This window comes from Trachurus japonicus, chromosome 24 (genome assembly GCF_045865225.1).
Source record: "Trachurus japonicus isolate A0001 chromosome 24, Traja_1.0".
NCBI lineage: Eukaryota > Metazoa > Chordata > Actinopteri > Carangiformes > Carangidae > Trachurus > Trachurus japonicus.
The window spans coordinates 18,845,287-18,869,942 of NC_140930.1; the positions used below are offsets into that span (position 1 = coordinate 18,845,287).

The following is a 24,656-nucleotide window of genomic DNA, read 5'->3' on the forward strand; positions in this document are numbered from 1 at the left end:
AAACCGAGAGATGAAGGGAGAAGTGGGGGTTGAGAGGAACGTATAGGATCAAGAAAGGGAATGGGGAAATGAAGAGGGGGGGATGGGAAGACATAAAATTTACAGTAGGGTCTGCGGGGCCATTTCACATAAGGAGATATGATGTATCGCTGTTGTATTCCTTGAAAATTTCCAGTGGCTTTGACATCCTCGCTGTTGCCAAGCTCATCTCATTTCCATACAATTTCCTCTCCTCTGTCAAACAACTGCCTCCATTCACATCAGTTTCAATATTCTGAAAGACCATGACCGTCAACGACTCGAGGGCTGCGCTGGTGTGAGATTTGCTGGTGTGCAGCCAGCTGACTGAACCGAACGCGCTGGCTGGCGGTGAGGAGGTGGGGGCTCCCATCCTTAACTATTCTCCTCACATTCACCTTGCAGTCCCAATTATTCAAGGCAGCGTGCACGAGCGCTCCCTGCCAGCCAGCCCCAGCTGTGAAAAGTGGGTCATGGAATTTAAAGGCACACGAAGCCTTATCACGCCGCACAGTCGCACTGGCATCACTTTGGCTTGCAGCAGCAGCAGACGCAGCAACAGCAACAGCAGCAGTGTGGGTGCAATTCTGTTTCCTGCAGTGAAATCCACAAGGCTGTTTGGGAATGTGTGTCAGTGAATCAGAAGACATTCATTATCATATTCTCTGCGGGAATAAAAGCTGTGGAGCATTCACCAAGTGTCTCTCTCTCTCTCTGTCTGTCTGTCTCCTCTGTAAACTGGCCTATATTCTTCCACATGACTTACCTTAAGAGATAAAGAAACTATATGAGCTTTGACTTGCACTGAGGTCGACTTATTCCCTCACAGATCAGAGAAATAACATGTAATGACCACGCAACATTAAGTTTAATTGGAATGACCCACAAAATGGCCTCTTAAATAAGTGTGAAACATTTCTCAGAGATGAATGAACACTTTCTACCTAGCAACAATGTACAGTAGGCCAGTAGGCTAGTCCATATGGGGCTAGACATGCTGCAGAGAAAGGCTACTCATGCGCACAATGAGCAATAATGTCATACCCCGATGAGCTCTTTACAGAATCAGACAGTGCACAGGAGTGTCCCACTAAACCATCGCACACTGTGTGGCACCGAGAAGGAACACATTGACATGTTTCATAGGATGCTCCAATATGCCTCTTGTGCACAGTGAGGACCGCACACCGACACACACATGCATCTGTATGAATACAAACAAATTCCTGGCTATTAGTAATAGTTTGACATTTTGCTAAATACGCAAATCTGTTTTCTTGCTGAGCAATAAGATGAGGAGACCAGTGTCAGTCTCTTGTCTGTACTGTAAATATATGGCCACAGCCAGGTGATTGTTAGCTTAGCTTAGCATAAAATCTCTGCCCCATGTATAGTCTGTGGGGCTAATCTAACCAGTCACTACCTGTAAATTAACCACAGGTATATCTTACACAGGAGTGGTATCTCTCCTTCTATCTACCCCTGCATTCATGTGTCTGAATAATTAGATTCAGATCTGAATGCTTTGTCAAGTTTGAACAACAACTTGTTCAAAACTATCATATCTGTAGAAAATTCATGGATGACAATTATTGTCAATGTTTGGCTGGCAGTAAGACTGATTGATAATACACATATGTATTGCAGTTAGGTTGTAACTGTTAGTGACCTACATTAGACAAGAAGTTTGTTTTTCATTTGATGTAACCCTGATAATAAGCAACACAAATACTGGAAACACTTTTACCACTGGCTAATATAATGCAGTTCATCATCTGTGTAGCATCTCTTGAGGTTGACGTCCCAACCTGGGAAATGGGGCCATCTGAGGAGCATGTGAATTTAGCATTATTTGCAAACAAACCATCAAGTAAACAAGCTAACTTGTGCTTTCAATAAACCAGAGGCACTCGTTCTCATCCATAAAAACCTGAAAAACACACAGTGGGATATGTGTTTAAACAGTACAGAGTCATTCTGCCTTTTTATTATCAGCAAAACAAACCACACATCACATTACATTTTAAAAACAAGAACGCTTATTGTGGATGTACAGAAAAACAAAACTGCAGCTGAAAAACATAATATTTTAGTCCTAAAAATAATAATAATAATAATAATAATGATCATAATAATAGTACTAATAAAGGTATAAAAAAGGAAAGTGTGTTATTTTGTGAAATAAAAACCTTTGGGCCAACAAAAGTTCCCTTCAACATGCTACTTTAAAAATACATGCAAATGTAAAGCTCTCTAATATGGACACTTTCAAAATACTCTCCACATGAAATCCCATAAATTATAAAATATCAGCCTTTTGCCCCTGAACTGTTTCTTGACAGAGAAAATCCTAAGGAGTACCTCGACATGAATCCTGGAAGCATCTCCGTCTATAATGGCTTCCTCCTCAACTCTTCCTTCCCATCCACTGATCCAGAAAACATACAATCTTTTTGAATAAATCAACCATCGCTCACTGCCCTGTTCCAACCGAGGAGAGGAGGACGCCACTCTAGACTGCACGCACTCCATCAATAAAGACACACATATTTCTTTCAGACACATTTCTCTGGCATCCATCAACAGTGAAAATGCCTTTTTATACAACCGAAACCTGGGAAGAACATCAAAAACAGCACCATTTTTTTTTTTAATTTCCTGGATTCTCTCCAACGTGACAGTCACGTTGTTGTCAACACAAAAAGTTCTACAAAGTCGTACATGGTAGCTAAGTCAAAAAAGTATTTTTTGCTTGATTATAAGTTCATAATATCTATACTCTTTATGAATGTTTTCTCAGTTGTTAGCATGCAAGACGGGTGCTTTGCAAGTGTTATGTTAAAACCAAACATTGCCCTGCTTTTGTCTTTGGCAGCTGAGGGTATATATCTCTATATATATCACATGGCAGGTTTAGCTCTGCTCCATTCCTGTTGGTTCACGATTGACTGCTCGGAAATGAAACTGGGCCCAACCCCATAACAGAGTCATGATTGTACCAGAGCTTACAGGTTTTTGAGTGTGTTGGTGCACAGAAGGTCATTAACAACAATAAATAATTAAATCTACCTCTTAAACCTGGGATTATGCAATTACAACATAATTTCTGCAACCTGGAAAAAGTTCAAAAACATCCTACTCGAGGATTGTTTCACAAACTTAACAAACAAATCCCTGTGGAAATGCTGTGTCGCACTCACGCCTCCATAACGTCTTAACATAGGATGCAATACTCCCAGTTTTGGCACACCTTTCCTTGCAGGACCTGGCAGGTTTTAAATGTCAAAGTTTCAAGTTGTCTGCAGGTTCTGACTCAACCGCATTTGCCTCTAGGTTGTCAGTAGTTAAGGTTCAGTGCTGAGTAAAAAGTGAACTGATCCTGAATGTCTTTAAAGGCAACACCAACCACTATTAGAGAGGCTAGTCAGCAGAGTTAAGTGAAGCCGGGTGTGAGAAACAACTAAAACGCTTGGGCTCGGTGGTTAAACCTAAACTGATATGTAATCTGATGAGGGACAGCAATGAACAACACCACGTAACATGGGAAGCGAAAGGCTGCCAATCATACAGGTGTTGCAGCGTCACACAGAGAACCGCAACACCCATCATGCCTTGCTGTGATGAAACATGTACAGTGGGTAAAAAGTAAAAATCTTAATACTAAAAATGTCCCCACTCTTTCCAGATTTTACACATCACAAAAAAGGACAGAATTGATGTACGAACGCCTTGTGCTTAAAATAAAACTGCAGATCACCCTCACATCTCCCTTCGCGAGCACTGACAGAGTAAGGATGAGGAGGTTGGCTTAGAAGTAGGACAAAAATAAAAACCGTTGAAGACCACATTTTAACCACGTGAACAATAAATGGCAACGTACAGTACATTTTGAAAAAGAAATAACAGCAAAACACCTCAGTAAAAAAGACAAAGTCATGAAGCACTGTATACATAGTGCTACAGCTAATTTCACACCTACTGCGGTACAAACGTTTTTTCTTTTCTTTTTTTTTTCTTTTTTTAACCACCTCCCTTTTTGAGATTTATCAGTGTTTTAGTCTGTATGGCTGTTGGGATTACAACATCGGCTTAAAAAGTTTAAACATGGCTCTGAAACGTGGAATTATAGGCGGTGTTCATGTTAAAGCACGGTCGCAGTTCTGGCACGTTGCAAGGGTTCGACATTTTAATTTTCGCCACGTTGGCTCTGTTTTGCTCACGTACCTTTCAACAGTCAAATAGTTAGAATACACCTTGTTGTGCTATATGCATTATGGATTTTATGGTGCGTGTTTGCAGGTTGCAGAATAGTTACTAATGTTTTGATAAGTTATTCTGTGTGACGATGACAGTCCATGTGGAGTGGATTAAGCAGGTGGAGCTGAGATGATGTAGTTGATGTTTTTGATTGGCGTTGACATGAAAGCCATTATAGGCCCTTCTTGGTTGGCGCACTGAGTTTTCTCATCCCCCTTATCCTGCCCAGCAACTCCCGGACAAAGTCCTGAAATGAGGGAAAGAAAAAAAACAAGTTAGACAGGCAGTTGCATTCAGGTTACACACGTTTCTGTCTTTAATCATTTAACATGCAATTACCAAACGGTTTTTGGTTGGTTTTGTAATTAACACAGTGTTAGACAGTGTTAAAGACTGATATTTAAAGTAGCCTAATGAATCTCATTTGCTTTTTTGCAAGGAGTGAAATAGTTTGCTGAAATCTCTTTCTCATCTCACCTAACTCCCTGCAAGAAAGCAAATACGAGAGGAAAATTCAAAACCCAGACAGCAACGACTTCATTCTGCCGTCTAATACTGTCATCTGATGCAATTTAGCTAAATATGACTGCCAGCTCCTCATTCATTATGATCCGACTGAAATAGATGTTTTGAAGTTGCTCGTGCCACGGGGGAATCATCAGAGCGAGCGACGGCAGCACCGTGATGTTGAGCACAGCTGACTCAGAAACATCCGACTTTTTGCTTCACACATGTAAAACAAACAGCCAGAAGCAGGGGGGAGGGGGAGGGAGGAAATACACTCAAATCATGATGCTAATGTCTTTTAAATGACAAAATGGGAAAGAGTGGATTATGGGATAGAAGCCTCTCTGTAAAGACACTTCCTCATCTTGGGTTTAAGTAAGGGGTTGTGTTGAGGTGGTGAATGTGCTGGAATATAATCCCCCTCATTATACCAGGGGTGACAATGCTTGTGACCTAATTACTGATGCCTTCCCCTCCTCTCACTCCCTCTGTACCTCTCCTCCTCCTCCGTCCCCTATACCCTGTTCCATCTCTCTCCCTCTAGCTGTCCTTTCATATATCCTCTGCATCCCTCTCTCCCCATCTCTTCATGGCGGCTTCTGTCCTTCACTTCCTCCCCTTCATCTCTCTGTCTATACTATACTGTCCATTTTTTTCCATCCTTTCCTTCATCGTTCTGTCTTTCAGTGTTTATCCCCGGCTGATGTCATCTTTGCGGGAGTGTGTTAAAATGGCATCTGTGCGCGCTTAATGGATTACAGCGTGTGTGGGCGCTTGTGTGTGTGTGTGTGTGTATGTTTGTGTTTAGGTGTGACATATATAAGCGGCCGTCGACCTGGGTGGGACACTCTGGATATCAGTGACCTTGTAGTGGTGGTCACAAGCTGACCTAATGCCACACACATAACAGATAACAGATGGGGAGACCAGGCTAGACGACCCTGCCGTATGTAGAGTTAATGTGATTGGTCGGTACCACCTATAATCACCAAAATAGCTTAACCTTGCCTCACCCCAACCCAAACACTTAACACCTTTACACACACAAGCACACACACCCATTCATTTTCTCTCAAACGCATGCAGTATCAAACATACTCAAGTCTTAGACAAAGTAAACAGAGTGTGTATATGTTAAAAACACACTGCATTGACAATCAGTGTCCTCTGTGTGTACGTGTGTATGGTTCTGAGGTCTTTTGTATTGTATTTGTATTTAGGTCAGGGTGACAGTGGAAAGAGAGAATGATTTGTGTGTGTGTTTATGCATGTGTGTGTGTCAGACATTTATTAACCACATACAGTATACATCTGGGGCATGATGACAGTTCAACATACAGAGTCTATACACTGCAAGTTCACCAGTGCATGAGAGCGTCAATAATGTCTAGGTCGCTAATATTGACCATTTCATTGTGTGTGTGTGTGTGTGTGTGTGTGTGTGTGTGTGTGTGTGTGTGTGTGTGTGTGTGTGTGTGTGTGTGTGTGTGTGTGTGTGTGTGTGTGTGTGTGTGTGTGTGTGTGTGTGTGTGTGTGTGTGGATGACAGACACACTAAACATACTAACCTCTGTTGGTTTGTAGCAGTCTATTAATGATTCCTGTGCAGAGAGGGGGGAAACAGAGAGAGCAGTTCAGGGATTAGACGTGCTCCGTGATTGTTTTCAATTCACCGCAGCTCCTGGGGCCAGATGCATAAATGATGTGTCCCCATTTCCTGCACATAAATTGGTCTTTATAAATACAGAATCTACGGTGAGAAGGTGCGCACCTCATATATTCCTTTGACTATGCAAACACCTGGTTTTTTAAAGGCGATCCAAGATAGTTAGAAAAGAATGCACACATTCAGTCACAAATCTACACACATCTGACCTCTGGACTGTACTGTGTTTATGTGAATAGCTGTTTCACATTAAGATAAAATCATCTTCCACTATTGTAAGAAAAACGCTTTGTCTGAAACTTTCTATGTATCAAGCTTTGGTATCCATTTGCCTCAAAGTGTCTTTGAATGCATCATTGTTAAGAATTATACAAAGGCAAATCAAACATCCTGTTTTAAAAAAAAGCAGTGGTAACATTTTTTTCTACTGGCTGGAGACTCAATAGACCAACATTTAAGACATTTGGTTCATCCAATCTGGAAAACCATGTTTAGCTTTTAAGCATTCAGGAAGAACAAAAAGTAAAAAGTCAGTGGCAAGTCAGGAGTTGGATAATATCTCAAATCTATAATCACTGTATAGCCCACTGATTTAAAAAAAAAACCCAGAAATCATTATCTATGTAGTGTAGTGTCAGTTATGCTTAATCATACAGTACTATAGGTCTTGGTAGCATTACAGCTCGGTGAAACAGGGTTCAATTCTTTCCTTTTTCTTCTAAATCCTCTATTTGACACTTGTATTGTATATTACAATGATGTTTCCTAGAAATAGATATTAGGATACAAAAACAGACCTGCAGTTTGCTGGCTCGCTCGTCATCACTGGTGACCTCCAACAGGTCATCGATGTCTATCTCCACCTCTGGCATCTCCTCCTCCTGGAACATAAAGAGGCTCTTGGTTAATAGGCTGATGAGACAAAGGCACATCGGGAGGACAAGGACAAACAAGAGGAGAGGACGTAAACAGGAAATTACAATAGAAAAACCAAACAGGAATCTCTGTGGTGGAATAGTCACCACCAACCGCTGAAACATAAAGCTGAGTTGTTAGATCCTTGTACTTGTAGCGACACCAAAACCAACCTCAATTACCCACTTTGTCTCACTTTCAGTTCCTTCATTTCACCTCTCAGCACGACTCCAAGTCTGTATTCAAAACACTGTTTCCACGTCTCTGCACTCCAAACTCCAAACAGCTCAAACATACTGTGTATTTGCCTATGAGGAGCAGACATCATATGGAAATGTCATTGTGCCGGGGCAGGGCCATTTAGTGGCTCGGTGGTTAGAGGCTGTATTCAGCTCAACGCCACTTCAAAAGGTCCTGTGTTCCTCTGGTTCATTTTATTCTACCACGAGGCTTGTGCAGAGGAGGTATGCAGGGAGGATCAACCCTTCCCTCCCAGCTACCGCATGATGCATCTTCCAAACTCTGCCTTCTGGGAATTAAATCCAAGGAAACCATGTTAAAGTGCGGCTTCTTCATCCAAAGCAGTGGCCTTTACCAACAGCAGAACTGTTCACTGACATCTGGATGATTGCAGCAAAATGGACTCTACTGCTACTATCTCACCACAGTGTACCTTGGAAATATGTTGATGCTGAACGACTCCACACTTCATAGCTCACATTCACTGCCAGTGCAGAAAGGACTATGTCCTTTAATGTAAAGGGTGTGTAGGGTGACCACTAGGGATTGTTGCATATCGGACTTCCAGGCAGAGAACCACAGTTTTTTATTACAGGCCTGCAATTAATGTTTGCCTTTTAATTAATGGTAGTCTATTCCTCATGTTTACCATCCATAGCTTTTCTTCTCCATAGCTACAGTCTTATTTTAGTCTATACCAGCAAGAATTCCTACAGCATAAGGGCATCTTGTTGCAGTAAATAATCAAGACCCAAAGTACACAACTGACTGATGATAAATGAAGCTATATGGAGTCGTGTGGTGCCAGTTTATTGCATCACCTATGTCTCTGAACGCCATATGATGCAACACAAAAATCTGACCTTTTCATGTTTTATATATTATATTGCCTCTCAAAGCCTTATGGGTTGGCAAGCAATGTGGGAGAGACATGAAAACATCGAGGTATTGAAAGCTGAAAATGTTTTACTTTGCATAAATTAAACTCACTCTGTGGGGGTTTTCCACAAAAGCAATAAGAAATATTAATGTAGCAGTGGGTCAAGAATTTTAATCTTTATGATTGCACCCAAGGCTGAGAGTGTTGTCTTGGCTACAGCAATGAGCAAGAGGTCATCGAGTGTTACTCCAGAGAAGCCCCTTCTATTATTTATTTCAGCTGGAAGGCTCAGGCTGAGTGAACACGCCAATTGACAGCAAACACGACTGTAAAATTTATCTTCCTTTTTGCTTGCCATATGCAGTCAAACGTCCCTGGACCAGCCAGGGTACCATAGTACTAAAACTGACTCTAGTTCTTGGTTGTGTGTGTTTGTGTGTGTGTGTTTAGACCTCTCAGAGGACTCTTATATAGCTACCTCAGCCTGGAGCGTGAACTGGTATTCAGACACGGGAACAGGGAGGATGGAAGGATGATTTGATTTTAGCTCTCAGCATTAAAGCTCAGTCACTGTGATTTCAGTTTTGCGTGGGTGGGTTGATGTGCACAGAATGGAATTAGCTCACAATTATACCTTTGAAATGACAATACCAACTGCGAGACATCGCAGTAGAGCAAGCGTGGTGCATTATATGCAGTTTATTTGACGGCATGACCACAGAGGAATTACTGTACCGAGTGCAATTGAATTTTTCTATATGATTACTATGAATATGAATACAAAACAGGAATGTGTAGCGTGGAGCTCTAATCTCATAAGTCTTTTTAACACAGTAAAAAATGTACACTTGACATCTGTGACACTTAGGTCTGACTCACATATATCTGCATTAGTTCACTCACACACTAACACTAAAACACACGCTCGCACTCATATAAGCTAGTCCACCTTCATCCTTATTCCTGAGCTGTTAAGAGGCATTTACACAACCAGCATTTTAAGCATCTTGGCCTCTCTGAGCGTCCTCTTCGACTTCTTGCTCTGAAATCTCTCTCCATGTCTTAGTGAGAGGGTCTCGCGCTGAAATCCCCTCCTCGTTAAGAAGACAGAAAACAGAGGCAGAGAATTGAGGGAATGTGACAGATCATATCAAAGCCTGTCATCTATTAGTATTGGAGTGAGAGCGCAGTGCAACCAGAGGACTGAGGTTATATGCAAATGCAAAGCATCAGAGGAAAGATGAGCTATTTCAAGGAAAGGAGGAAGAAATGGATGGGAAAAAAACAGAGAGATGGAAAGAGAAATAGGGCAGTTGTGTTAAAGAGAAGGAAGGAAGTGATGAACATTCATAAACTCTCATTCAATTAGTGTTTGTATTTTCACATTTTGACATTTGTTATATAAAATTGTACCTTAAAATGTGAAATGAGGATGAAAATAAAACATTTGCTTCAGGCAACCTGAAACCAAAATACAGCTTTAGTTAGGATAGCCTGATCGCTCCTGCAATTGAAAACTTGATTTTACCCTCCATCATTTTAGAAATTTAGAAGGTTTTTTACCACACAAATTAGTAAATAGCTAAATAATTATGGAGGAAAAAAAAAACTAACTACTTACTTACAAACTGCCTAGATTAGCTGTTTCAACCATCTCTGCTGCTCTGACTGTAGCTGTAGCATGCTAATAGTACCTTTAAATCACATAGTACCTAAATGTAAAAAAAAAATGAAGATAATTAGCTCATTAGTTTAAACAAGAAACGCTTATCTTTGAATACAGAGTTTTAGTTATTCTTAGTTAGCAACTACTAACTAACATTTTACAGGTTGAAAACCGTCATTTGGGTGGCTTGATAGAAAAACTAAAATGACATTCACAATTTTCGAAGCAGCCCAATCAAGTAAAGTAATGTCTACAATTTCACTGCAATGGCAGGAAATCAAATGTGCAATAAAAAACAAAAGATAGGCCTAGTGACTGGTGTCCTGCTCACTCAGTCTGCTAGTTTCCATACAGAGAAGCTTTAACCTAATAATAGAAATGAATAAGTGAATTAGAATGAGTAACAGTCAGGAGGGTGAATTTAACACACTGACCTACTTCTAAAGGGCGTGGAGGGCAAAGACATCACACGTATCTATCTATCTATCTAACTAGTAGGCTAATTACATTCTATACAACTTGGCTTGTAAAGTGTCTGCCATCATCACCACGATTGTTATTTGTTTGTTTAAGTTTGACTCGCATTTCATTTTCAATCAACAAAAGTAATGTTGTGCGACCTGGGCCCGCACAAGAAATGTGCAGACAGCTGCTGCAATGTTGATTTTTTTTTCACAATAAAAAGGTTTTTTTCTTTTTTTTTAAACTTGATTATACAATTAAATTTAGAATATTTCTTGACAGCTCTAGTGTCTCTGCCTATTTCTCGTGTGTGCATGCGTGCGCACATCCCTGACTATTCCACTTGTCAGCAGGCAGTCCGTCACCCTCTGTCATTGTGATTGGTGATGACTAGGGAAAGCATGGCTTGTGTGTGAAGCCAAGGCTGCAGGCAGTCACAGAGAACGTGAAAGTCTTCACACATACACACACACACACACACACACACACACACACACATACACACACATGGTTTTTTGGCCACCATTAGTCTTCTGCAGAGAAACAGTCACCACAGGGCCTTGTCTCTCTGAACTTGTGAGAAAGTACCTAACTGAGTGAGTTAAATATACTCCATGCAATGACAAGAATGGAAACACACTTGCACACTCAAGACACTTAACAGGCAGATAAACACTGAGGTGGTTGTTGTCCTGCTGGTGATTGAGAGCCTAAAATAGTTGAGGTCACACCCACTACCCCAGGGAAAATAATTTTCCATCTTGCCAGCAGTGGGGTGATAAAATGACAGAGCACATTTTTAGAAGACAGGAAGGGACAACCAGAGATGTACAAACACAAAAATACAAAGATCTGGTTTTGTATTGAATTTCTAAAACAATGGAGACATGAGTTTAAAAGACATCCACACATTCTTATCCTAGAAATAAATATTTTATAGGAGATGGGGCTATGTTTTCATTGTTTTTAATATGGCCTCATACAGCAAGAAAACAATAGAAACCAGACAGAAATAAATAGCATGCAAATGTGGAGGAGAACCACGAGGAGACAGAGGCTGTCTGTTGCAAACTACATCCAAATTCTACCTGTTTTGTTGAGCGCGTCGTCCTCCATTTACATCAAAAACACAGCAAAGTATACCAAAATAGTAATGTTTAGTTTTGTACGACCTGCATTGTGTGAAATTGGGAAGCAAAGTGATTTGTATTTGCGTGTTTACGAATAACAGAGGCAGCCTTTGTTTCAGATGAGGGCAAGTTTGTGTGTTTGCATACGCATAAGAAAGAAATAATGATGAAAACAGGAAAAAAGAGTGAGTGTGTGTATATTATATGTGTAGAGGATAGTGTGTGCAAGAGAGATAACAAGGAGGCAAGTGTTTGTTGTGTTGAAGGCAACTTTGTGTGTAGACTGTGTATGCAAGCCAGCAAGCAAGAGAGAGTCGGGTCGGGACAAACAGAGAGCGAGGCAGACAGACAGTGTGTTTGTTGAGTGTGTGCATCTATGTCAGGACTTGTTTTCACCAACAGCTAAGCAGCCGGCAGGGTTTTCGGTCTGGTTGGTCTATGATGAGGTGAATCAAAGCTAATGTAAGCAGCCCGACCCTGTGACTCACGACAAACTCCATTCAGACTCTATTCAAACACTCAACATGAACAAAGAAGTCAAACTCTCTCTGACAGGGTATCACTTCACTCGGCCAAGTGATTCATTATTATTCCTATTCACGGCTTATTTATATAAACCAGAACTACCAGTTACATCGAACTGCACTTGGACCTTCTGAGGAAATATTTGCAAATGGCTTTAGCTGAGGCAGCTACCAAGAAATATGATGTTAAATACATTTACTCTTTTTGAAAAATGTTTCAGTATCAGTACAGAAGTCCACAATCTACAGTTAGATAATAGTTGGCTGCTAGCTTGTGCTTGAAATAAAAAGTTGTTGTACCTTAGAAATAAAGTCCGTTTGGGGACACATTGCTACAGCAGCTACAGTATAGCAACACATGACAGACATGTGACTATTATTCAGTAGCTTTGCTAGCCTATAACGTTGTTACTGATGCTAAAATATTCAGATATAAAAACTAGAGTGTCCCTTATATGCCATGCCAAAATATTTTTAAACAGTTCATGTTCATGTTAGCACTGAAAAATATTGTTGAAATGTGTGTTTTTAATGCCCAGTTAAAGTCCAGCTCAAGAAACATCATATTATGGTGAAAATAAAAAGACAAACATATCGTGACTCTGCCGATATGCAAGAGGGCACATGTGTGTTAAATTTGTTAAAGTCAAGTTAACGAAAATATTGGTTGTGTGGGAGTAATGAAGATTTCTTGGTTTCCTTTACACAACAGAAGAATAAATTACAAAGAAAAAACATTGGTACCAGTGTCGGCCATCGGCCCAATTGTTATTTTAAACATGGGTATCGGTGTCAGACTGGAGTTTCACAATTGGTGCATCCCTAATTATAACATAAAGACAATGCATAGGTCAGGACTACATTAAAGATAACATTAAGAATTGCTGGTAGGTAAGCTAGCTAACTTGTTGTGTTAGATCGGGTACCTCTAAAGTCAGAGGCAGAGCCCTGCCTTACAATGTTCAAAGGAAGGCACAGAGTGTATGTGGCTGGTTGTTGACACAGTCTGGTTGTATTATGAAGTGACAAATTGTGCCAGTTATTATTTTAGCACTGGGCTGTAGCATTACTGCAGCCTGGGCAATTTGCTTGTGGGACTCTAATGTGACTAAAAGGTTTTGTCAGGAGGATCATGACAGCCGTCAGGTATAGATGCTGAAAATGGAGACTTTGCCATCGACATCAGTGTCTATCAGTTCCCATTTTGTCCGTGGTCATTTCCTGTGTGAGTGTGTTGTTTATGTCCCGGTGGTGCAGAGGGAACATTTAGTTTTTGTCTGTAATGGCATCTTGAAAGTGAGCGTCTCTGTACACATAAAATGCGGCTGACATTGACAGATCCCCCACATAACTTAGATAATACTGAGCACACACACGCACGCACGCACGCACTCACACACACACACACACACACACACACACACACAGAGACTAATCCGATTTCAAAGAAAAGTTACCTGGTAAATAAGATAATAACACCCACGCTGCTTAGTCACAGCTCTGTATGAAAATTGTAAGATGACAGGACAGGAAGAAAACAAGGAGAATTTGAAGGAGATGCTTAAAATGTTCCAACGATACTGCAGACAAAGAAACATCATTAAAAAGCAGAGCACAAAAAAGAAATTTGATAAATCAAAGAATGAAATAAGAAAGGATGTGCATTAAATCAGAGCCAAGCAGAGAGTTGCAGAGGCAAACAGGGGCTGCAAGAGGGAAGTGAAAACAAACGAAGAGAGTTATGTATGAGAGCGGTAATTAGAATACATAAGAGGAGAAAATAAAGATACAGGGAGATGGGGCGCACACAGATAAGTGGGTCACAGCGATGATGAGGCAGAGGGGAAGGAAGAGGAGGATTGCGCAACACAGTAAAACCTCACAGCTCAGCTTTCTTCGTCTCTCCGCGGTGCCATGCTGTGTCACATCAAAGCGAGAAAGAGCTCAAGGTTGGATGAATTCATCTTATGAGACCCAGTGAGGTGAGGGAAAGAAACCACGGCACGACAAAGTGCACGGAGATGGATAGGACAAGGAGGGAAAAGACGGGGAAACTGAGGGGATCAGAGTGAACAAGAGAACAGAGATGGAGAATAAGTTTTACAAAACGTGAGGAAACAAAAAGAAAATCCTCGGAATGTAAACGACAGAGAGCGCAATGGTAAAATTAACTGTTTCTACAGCATCTTCCTCTCCGCATCTTCCATCCCCCACCTCCCTATTGCTCTCCAGTGAAGCGATTTGCTGAAACCCTACAGCACAGACGAAGCAACTTCACCGGTTAAAGTTAGCTGCTGCAGCAAAAGCTCATTCCCACGCTGATTCAGCTGTACCCTACAGAGGACACTGCATATCAGAGAGGGGAACTGGTAGAAAAAGAGTCGGAGAGAGAGGAATTAATCCTCTGCGGGGACATTAGAGTTATAAATAGAAATGATTCTGAGTGGTGATTTTGCAGGCTAATTGTGATGTAAATGAATCATTTACCCTTCAGTGCTCAACCTTCATCTGGATAACAAAGGTCACCTTTTCTGGAGGGGGAGTTCAAGGTCAGATTTAAGTTAGCAGCAAGTAGCTGTACAGTTTCATGTATTATGTATTACATACTAATCTTTATTGATTGTTCATTGTTTTCCCGTATTATGTGAGTTCAGATTTACGTTGTGATATAGCGAGACAATGAGTTTCGCATTTCAACAGCGTATGCTTCCTCATAGGGACTGGTCGACTATCTTCAAAAACAAACGCTGATATTTCCAATGTGGTTGAACAACTCGTCAAACCTAACCCCACACTTACAACTGGAGTTATATGAAGCTATTTCAGAGAGCAGCAACTGTAGCGAGCAAAATGTATTGATGGAGATGGAACAGAGGTCACTGAAAGGTAAACAACTCCTTAGTCTGTCTTCAACTTGCTTAATGTTAATTATCAACAGTCTCCAACAGCATTTGAAACTTAAAACACAGTCAAACCTTACAGTCTCCATGTGGCATCTCTCTCCTCTGAGAGTTATGTTTTGAGGAGGCGCATGTAATCATAGTTATGGCAGCTACATGCAATGATTCCAAAGGTCAAACACTTCATCTCATCTCATCTTCAGACGTGTGTGGTTCGTTTTACTGTTTTACCAGACAGACAGTTTCTCCCTCAGGCTGATGTATTGACTGTTGGGGCCCATTTGGACCTTTGCCCTCAGGTCAAAGCAACGCCTCCAGCCAAACTGGACTTCAAACATCAGTAGCATGAGGGTCACAAGCAGTCAGTCAGTCAGCCAGTCAGGCAGCATTACAACTATCTAGTGAAGACACTATATTCAAATTCAGAGGCAATGAAAAACACTTTCCTGTGGTGTTGCAGCAACAAAACAAAGCTGTCAGAGAATAATCAGTTTTTAATCTTATTATAGATTACAGTAGTGTATGACTGACAGGACCCATCGTTTACAAATGTGCCGAGTCATTGAGGACGCGCAATGGTAGCCTTCAAGAAAGCAGCACACCCACATATGAACACACCCCATTGACTTTGAAAGTCAAAACAATAATCTTCCCTCCTCTCCCATTTTCCCCTCATCTCCCCCTCTCTCCCTATCCCGCCCCTCTCTCAGACACACGCGTGAATGACGGCAGCTTTTCACATCTATTCGCGGCGCCAACTGTGGAGAGTGAGTCAGTGTTTTGAACACAACCAGTTTATAAATCGTGCCAGCCCCGCTGACAATGAAACCAGTGATTAACTGCATCATCTCGGGATGGGAGGAGATGTCATAGGAAGACAAGAAAGTCAGTGTGTGAGTGTGAAAAGTCAACATCTCTTCCTTTCACAGTCTCACAGTCTGCTTGCCCACTTTGCAGCTGCTTCCCTTTGTTCTTCTATCAACCTTTAATCACTTTGCAGCTGACGTCCCATATGAAACAGTTTTAAAGACTATGAAAATCTAAATGATCAAAATGGAAAGCACTGGAAGTTGACAATGATCGTGAGTTGCACTTGCCATTTTAAGATCTTTTTTTTTTTTCTTGTATAACGATGTCTTTAGACTCCAGGGCTATATTTGCAAGACCTGTAATTCAAGTCAATAACCTGCAGATATTTTCCAGATCTTTTTTATCCAATTTTATTTTCTCCAGCAGACAGGCTGATATGCCTCCCTAAGGTTGGCAGTAATATCTAACACCACTCTAACAGTGTTATGTTATCATAGCTAAGCCCATAAACACAGCGTATGGGGTTAATAAGAGTGGGGAAGCACAAAGGAGAAGGTTGAAAGGGAAAAGGAAAGGGAAAAAAGCTTCACATCATTACATTTCCACATTACATTTTCTTTTATTTACTCATCATTATTTTCTCGCCATTTTGAATACTTGTCTGTCAGGAGCTACCACAGTATCAGTGTAACAATTACGCCTGTTTAAACGGTTGCACTCACTGGAATCACATCATCATATGTCATTAGTTGTGTCAACTACAGATATAAAACCTCAAATGTGTATGTGTGTGAAAGCCAGACTGACAGTAGAACAGATGCCGGAGGGAAAAAATCACAGAGAGGCGGAGGAGGATAAAAAGCAGGTGGGCGGGTGTCCCGATGGGTCAGACGCTGGAGAGGAGCGGAGAGGAGTTTAAAGTGTAGAAAATGACAGCGGGATGGAAAATGGAGAGAGATGACAAAACAAGCGCACTGTAACCTCTGCCCTCAAGTTTTGTTTCTCGGGTAGGCATTTGACACCTTTTCTCCTGCGTGTGTGTTTAGATCAGTTTTCAGCAGCTGGTGGCTATCGGCCGTCTTTTTCAACACCTCTGATTTGTTTAGCAGCAGATGCATGTGTCTGCAGGTGCTACGTGAAACGTGTCAACATGTGCTCGGACCCAGACGCCAGGCTATTTTTGTCGGTGCAATTGCAAGTGGTAGATGGATAAATGTCTGCTTTCCCCAGAGCTGACAGCAAACACAACACTGACCTTCCCCCCCACCTGCTGCCAGATCCATAAACACATCAGAGCCACTTATTAAAGCAAACATTCAAATTGACTTGTAAAAGGGTTGAACCTGTCAGCTGAGCTAATGATAGTCACTCTAGATCCTATTTTATAATATACATGTTTATTTTTCTTCTTCCTTTCCCCTCCCCCACACCTTTTCTAATGTCTTTTGTTCTCCATTACACGCTTTCTCTTTTTATATATTTTGAAATGACCATTTTAGAAATAACGAGGTCATCAAGCTTAACCCACTTCCTGTCGAGCGAGATGTGTTCAATTGATCGCACCCATCGGCTGTCACAGGTGATGGATGCACCTTTGAATGAACCAGTGAAGTGGTAAATAATGAAGACACTTCCCATAAACCTGCAGCAGACAACACACTGTCTTCTTACACCTGTATGTCTGTACTAGGGTTGCAAAGGGGTGGAAAATTTCGGTAAATTTTCCGTAAATTTCCAGAAATTTTCCATGGGAAGTACTGTGGAATTTTGGAAATATTCCAAATTGGAAACTTCCTATGGGAATTTATGGGAATTATTGGGAATTTATAGGAATTAACTGGAAATTGGGGGTAATTTAAACAAACTGTATCATATCTAGGGTTGCAAAGGGGCGGAAAATTTCCAGTAAATTTCCAGAAACTTTCCATGGGAAGTTAAGCTGGAGAATTTTGGAAATATTCCAAATTTGAAACTTTCTATGGGTATTATGGGAATTTATGGGAATTAAGGGTAATTTAAACAAACTGTATCATATCTAAACATAAATGTAAATATTTTGTTTTGTCATAAGCAGACATCCATGCAAAATAATACAATTAAAAAACATGATATTTCGGATTTATTCCCATTTATTCCCATATATTCCCATTAATTCCCATATATTCCCGTTAATTCCCATGGAAAGTTTCCAACTTTGAAAATTCCCAGAATTTTGCAACCCTAGTCTGTCCATAGTACATACATAGTGCATCCAGTAATCTTAATGGTAATACAATACTTCTGTCTTTGTGTGTCACTATGTGTGTGTTCATCTCTGACATGCTACGCCTAAACCTATTGAACTTTGCTAATGACCTGGCTTGGATTGCACTGTTTACTCTCTCTGCTGCCCTGTGAGGTTCACATGATACACATTTGTTCTCCTTCCCAGCAAGAAAAACAGATAAGACGAGCGCGGGGGAAAGGTTATTGACAAGGTCACAGGAGAAAAGAGAGGAAGGGGGAGGAGATAATGATACAGACAGGGAGAGATGAAGATGCTAATTTTTTTCCCTCTTAGAAGTCAGTGGTGACGCTGAGAAGGGCCAGAAATCAGCAGCCAAACCCAGATGACACACACACACACACACACACCAACACTGCCTTGAGACAGACCCACATACACAAAACAACCCCCCTTCTTTATTGCGGTGATGATTACCCAGAGAGAAAGAGAGCACCAGACAGAAGAGTCAGTATTATCCTGGAGAATGTGCTCCTGATGATCTCCTACTTCCCTTTGCTCCATTTGATCCCAATATGCACACTGACCTGTACATATGTGTGTGTGTGTGTGTGTGTGTGTGTGCATCCATTCATGGAAAGTACCCCCGACCGTTCACCACCCCATATCTGCCAAAGAGCAGCGGAATATCATCAACCCAAAAAAATCATGCATGGCCTTATACACATATCCATAGACACAGACATAATCACACACACATACACAAGGCCTGAGGGCAGAGCACTGTCTCTGTGCTTGTACACATGAATAAGCTTCATTGAGTGGGGCTCTATTGAAGCTGAGCCATGGAAAAGTAGGGCATTACAGTTTCTCTCTCCCCTCATCCTGCAACTTGCACCCCAACAACACACACACACACACAAAAACTGCAGAGTGTACAATGGATTCCCCACTCTACCACTATCTGTCACTCTATTATTCTCCCTCACACACACTAAGTAAAAGCCTTTTCCTCACTACTCCATTGATTGTGCTGAGGAGCTCTCAGACAGACGGACTAGTCACCGTGCTGACACATTCTGTCTTTTAATCACCTGGACTTGACCTCAGCAATAAACTGCACTCCAGTTTAGACCAGTCTGTCATAGTGGGAGAGACTGTGGGTGGGTTTTCTCCTCCTGAGGTAGTGAGGAAAGTGTGAGGATGAGGATTATGCTTCAGCTAAGTGAAAGATTAGGACGTTTACATCTCAGTATTTCCCCCAGAAGTACAAAAGGAGCGTTTCGTCAGATTTCATCAGTGCTGTGAAATGTTAAAGTTTTTCAAAGTAGCCTACATGATTAGAAATGGTCGGCTTATGAGAACATGGGCCCCTGAGGCTCAAAGCAGAACGAAGGAGAGCGAACATAGTTGCATTGTTTGTAGTCATTTTTATGTCTCTCCTCGAGGTTGTTTAAGGACCTCCTGTGGTCGCTTTGTGTCTCTTTGTGTTTGTTTGTGCCTGAGGTCGTTGATTTTCAACCTAGAATATTAACAGTCACTTCATATGGAGGATCTGGGGCAGGGGGTGTCCCTAACCTCTCAGGCTCCTGGGCCTGTGCCAAGGAGGCCTGCTTGGTGATCCATTCATGGATCAAAAGCTATGATGTCCACATGTCTTTCAGAAGCAAAACAGAGTCTTTGGATTCAGATTTTCAGATTCTAAATGTCTTCATAACACTGGTTAACATGGTAACACTTTGTGATTTAGATTGTTGGTTGGATTGAATGAGTGATGTGCTGACATCACATTAGCCATCAGGAAATGTATACAGACATCTTTCCCTAGTTTCTGACACTGTCTTACAAGCAAACAGAATCAAACTGAGAAGAATCAATGAGAAAATTATTAATCAATATTGAAAATAATAATTAGTTAAAGCTCAATCAAGATGTAGTATACTGTTAAAGGGACAACGAGGAATTTTGGAAAAGCGAAGCGTTTTCACACTACATTTACGAGCCTCCGCGCGCACCGTAAAATTCTTTGACCGGCGCAAGACAGACTCATGTTTTCATTCATCAAGAATTAAAGTCAGAGGTTCAAAGAGGTTCAATATATCGTCGTAGTTCTGACCATAAACGGCGATTTGGCTGCGTTATTCTCATGACTCGCCACGAAGGAAACGCTGGTCGGCTCGACCAGCATCTCCGCCACCACTAATAATAACAAAATAACGATAGAGACAGAACGATATATTTATCGAAAATGGGCCCATTAACAAGTGTGGGTAGCGGAGATTCATCCACATTAACATGAGACTTTTTTATAACCGAATAGAAACTCCTCGTTGTTCCTTTAAACGGAATCAGTAATGGCCCTTGATTAATTAATTTAGCTATACATACAAAATTGTAGATTATTACTTTAATTTTAATTGGTGTTGTAAAATATATATATAAAAATAATAATAATATCTAAATAAATGCACTAGAGGGAGAATTCCTCCAACAACTTCTGTAGGGAAATGATAAGGAGACAATGGGATGCTGTATTCTTAGCCTCCACTATATTAAGAGCTGCACTGGGAGCACTTGGGTGCTTGGCTATCTCTCTCCATCCCTCTCTCTCTTCAAGTCACCCCTCCTCTCTGTTCTCTCCTCTCCGTCCTCTGAAGCAGCCAAATGAACAGAGGCAACACATCCCAGGAGAGCAGAGAGGAATCCATCTCTGACAGGACTCACCTTCTGTTATCCTATAGTCCAGAGAGAGCAAGAGGAAGAGACACAGCAAGAGGCTGGAGGCAAATTAAAATCAATGTTGGACAAAACCATTTTAATGAAAGACACAGTAAGAGGGAAAACTTAAAGTCAATTAAGTCTTTTTTAATAAACATCTTGTTTTTGTTTTAAAAGGAATGTGATATTTTGAGCAATATGCTATTTGCTCTCTTGCAGAGAGTCAGATGAGAAGACCTCTCCCAAAACATCAGCTAGCTAGAGCTACAAGACGTGAATTTACACATTGGTTTAAACAAAGTGCCAGCTAGCCATTCCCTGTTTCCAGTGCTATGCTAAGCTAAGCTAAGCGAGCTGCCTCTCTTACTTTCACTATGCGAGTGTCGTATCAATTAAACTCTTTGGCTATGTTTCTTGTGTGCTAGCCTGTTTTTCTTTTCTAATTCTGGATTTTATTGTTTCTACAACCGAGACATTTTTTCAGACACAAGGAAATATCCCCAGAAATTCTCACCATAGAAAATAAAATCCAATTTTTTCTGAGTTAACCCCATCTTCGGCCTTTCAGCATCACTGTACCCCCACCCACACACAAACACACTCTGTGATGTTCTCTAGTATCAGGTTTTCTTATGAAACAGATACAGTGACTGACCTTTAAGCCAGGCCAGTGCAGCCAAATCAGCAGTCTCTCCCTCACTCTGTCACACACACACACACACAAATACACACCTGTGTCCACCTTGGGTCTTAACATGGAGGCGTTAGCTGGCTTGAAGGTAGTGTTACTTCCACTTTACAACCAAACACCATCAGTAAAGCAGTGCACAGATGAAAGAAACTTGAACAATGTGCCACAGTGACAGCGTGTCTAAACCAAGATGTATCCGTTTCATTACCTGCTGTCCTCTGAAACCCTGCCAGCCTCTCTACTGCCATTCAACACTGTGCTTATTCCAGCATCCAGCATGATATCAGACCGGTAACGACGCCACAGAGCCAGGGGATTATCATGCGATATTATCCCATTTGCTGTACGAAAGACATAATATGAGGAGGTGTCATGCTGCTGGGAATATCTACACTGAAATGCGGACTGCCGATTCCCCGCTGTTAAATTAAATTCAAGACAAAGAATGAAGTCTTTCATAACAGTAAAATAAAACAGGTTTCTGAACATCTAGAAATCACAGTAGAGTACTGCATCTTGTGATCTTGATTATTCATCCATTTGCATTAAACAAATCACTGCCTGGTATACAAAACCACACATCCATTTTTAGAGAAAGGCAAATGATGTTGTGGCCCAAATGTGGCAGTCTGAGATAAATGCAGGACAGGTGCATTCCAGCTCTCATCGAAACATCAAGTGGGCCGGTCAGTCCGTGTGTGGGGAAGACATCAATCATACGACTTGTAGATCAAGTGCACCTGCTGACAACTGGACTGACACGCAGCCAAGAGCTGGCTTTGAAATGTAAACCAGTTCACTCTCAGACAGGATATACTGCTCTAACCACAGCACAGCATAACTATAAAGAGGAAGAGGGGGGGGGGGGGGGCTCACAAACAAAACGAAAACCCATAAAAACAGCAGCTGATAGTTGGAGCGCTGCAAGAAGGACGGATGCAGTTTGGAGCGACTGGAGATCACAGTGGTTTTCATTAGAAAATCTGTTTGCTTTCAGTATATGGGCGAAAGATATTTGCATTTGCAACACTATGTCATGTTGACAGTCAGAGTGATGCTGTGATTTGAGCAGGTGTTTCCCCCATGCACATGCACACACATTGCAATCAATCTTTGTAATAGTCTGAAACACAGCATGTCACAGAAATGATTGCACTAATGTGTTGCACACACGCACAGACACACACACACACAAATACACGCCTTGTTTATATCTCAATAAAAAAGCATCCCCACAGACTGGTCTGGCAGGCTTATGTGAGCTTGCACGTGTGGATGCACGATCACAGCGCCTGTTTCATCCCTCATTGGCTGAGCCCCTTGGATGCAGACATACTGTAGCCATGCCTACAGTGTGCATGAGCGCATATGTCTGTGCAGACCCTCCGCTGTGAGGAAGGGGGTCAGAGCCAGAGGAGGTGATTGGCTGGTGAGGAGAGTCACAGCATCAGCACATCCTTAACCCACTGCCCTTCTTTCCTCTCCCCCAGTCCTCCACCCCCACCCCCACACCCCCCAACTTGGCTCTGGCAGCACACTGTGTGTGGCCACGCACGCACACACGCACATCACCTATAGAATCTCTCTCCCTTTCTCTCTTTCTCTCTGCGCCCCCCGTCCTCTCTTTCCTCTCTTTCCTCTCCCGGCGCACATAGCCACACAGACTGACACGCACTCAAACCCTCCTCCTCTTTAAATGTTAAAGAATGCGACTTGTGAACGTGAGAGCGCAGAATAATATGGCTGTCAATATCTCTATCAATATCGTCTGGTGTCAGATCACACCTGACGTCACCTCGAAAGGTGAAAATGGTTTCAAAGGTTAAAAAAAAAATCAATCAAACGACGTGGAAATCAGTTTCAACGTATGTAGACTATTCTCCCTCAACACACAGAGAAAACATGGATTTTGCACTCGAGAACAACCAGATATAGAGTTAAACACCACGACAGGGAATTAAATGATGACCCGTAGACAAATAAGCGTCTAATCAATTTCAGTGAATTCAATGGAACCGGTTAATTGGCACATTTCATTTAAAAGACCGAGGCGACTGGTGCGTAAAAGGCGCAACCGTGCGGTTTCTCTCGACCTCCTCGGTCCAGCCATCAATCTCTCTCCCAGCGTGTGACAGAGGAGGCAATAAATCGTCTTTGGAGGCAAGATCGTCCAGCGATGAGCTACACTATTAAACCAGACATGCTTTGTGTCGCTCAGACTCTTCATGCTATACTCCCCCCTCCTCCCAGACATAAGCCAGCAGGTTATCAGTGCTGCAGAGGACAAAGACGCACCGATACACCTAAAGGCACAGGCTATTAAGTGGAGGATGTTAGTCCACTGTGAACATAGGTGCATTTTGAGGTTTTATAGGAGAAGACAGAATCACAGGTGGGAGATGAGCTGCAGTTCCAGCTGATCAGCAAGTCAAACAGAGCAGAGGAGCAGGTTATATGTGAGTCACAAGGCCACAAAGCAGGTGACCAGGAGCAGTGTTTCCCTCTGTCTCCATCTGGTTTTCAATGTGTGTGTTTTTTGTGTGGTAGCTCTGGTTTGTGCTCCACTCACCTCGCAGTCATACAACTCGCTGAGCTGCTCAATGATCCACTCCTCCAGGACGAGTCTTTTCCGCAGCTCTTTCCTATCGTACTTGACCGTCACTTTGCCTTGTTTCTTCTGGACCGGGTCGTCCCCGCCGGTGATGGGGCCGGAGCCCACGCAGCCCACCCCGGGCGCAGACTGGAAGAAGACGCGGCCGCCGGGAGCGGTGGTCTCGGTGCTGGCGGCCGACATTGCGGGATGCGAAAAGGGGGGGACTGACTTGGTGTTAAAGAAACGTGTGAATGAGTGAGGAGTGCGTGCTGAGCGGCAGACAGGAGAATGGTGAGGAGCTTTTAAACAGCTGCTATTTAAAGCGCAGCGCCGGAGACAGCCGAGGAGGCGGAGCCAACACTGCAAGAAGAGCGCATCCCGCGATGCTCGTCTCCTGTTAAAATCACCAGGATTTCCCTTTTTCTGCAGAGTGGAATAAAATTACCAGTTTCCACC

General features: G+C 42.0%; 1 protein-coding gene across 1 annotated transcript; it reads right to left on the bottom strand.

The window, feature by feature from the left end:
* Nucleotides 1–1,970: 1,970 nt before the first annotated feature.
* Nucleotides 1,971–24,493, bottom strand: ppp1r14c (protein phosphatase 1, regulatory (inhibitor) subunit 14C). The gene is made up of 4 exons (XM_085770833.1): nt 24,177–24,493; nt 7,245–7,328; nt 6,350–6,382; nt 1,971–4,522 (listed from the first exon to the last, which is right to left on the bottom strand). The coding sequence occupies exons 1-4, from the start codon at nt 24,399–24,401 to the stop codon at nt 4,448–4,450; spliced, it is 417 nt and encodes a 138-aa protein (XP_085626959.1). The 5' UTR covers nt 24,402–24,493; the 3' UTR covers nt 1,971–4,447.
* Nucleotides 24,494–24,656: the final 163 nt, after the last annotated feature.

Bases quoted from the DNA above. Each gene is read 5' to 3' on its own strand.
- ppp1r14c (XM_085770833.1), bottom strand. From the start codon at position 24,401: ATGTCGGCCGCCAGCACCGAGACCACCGCTCCCGGCGGCCGCGTCTTC. The intron at 7,329-24,176 runs GTGAGTGGAGCA...TTTATGTTCCAG, and splicing joins GCGAGTTGTATGACTGCGAG to GAGGAGGAGATGCCAGAGGT. The intron at 6,383-7,244 runs GTCTGTTTTTGT...CTCTCTGCACAG, and splicing joins AGCGAGCCAGCAAACTGCAG to GAATCATTAATAGACTGCTA.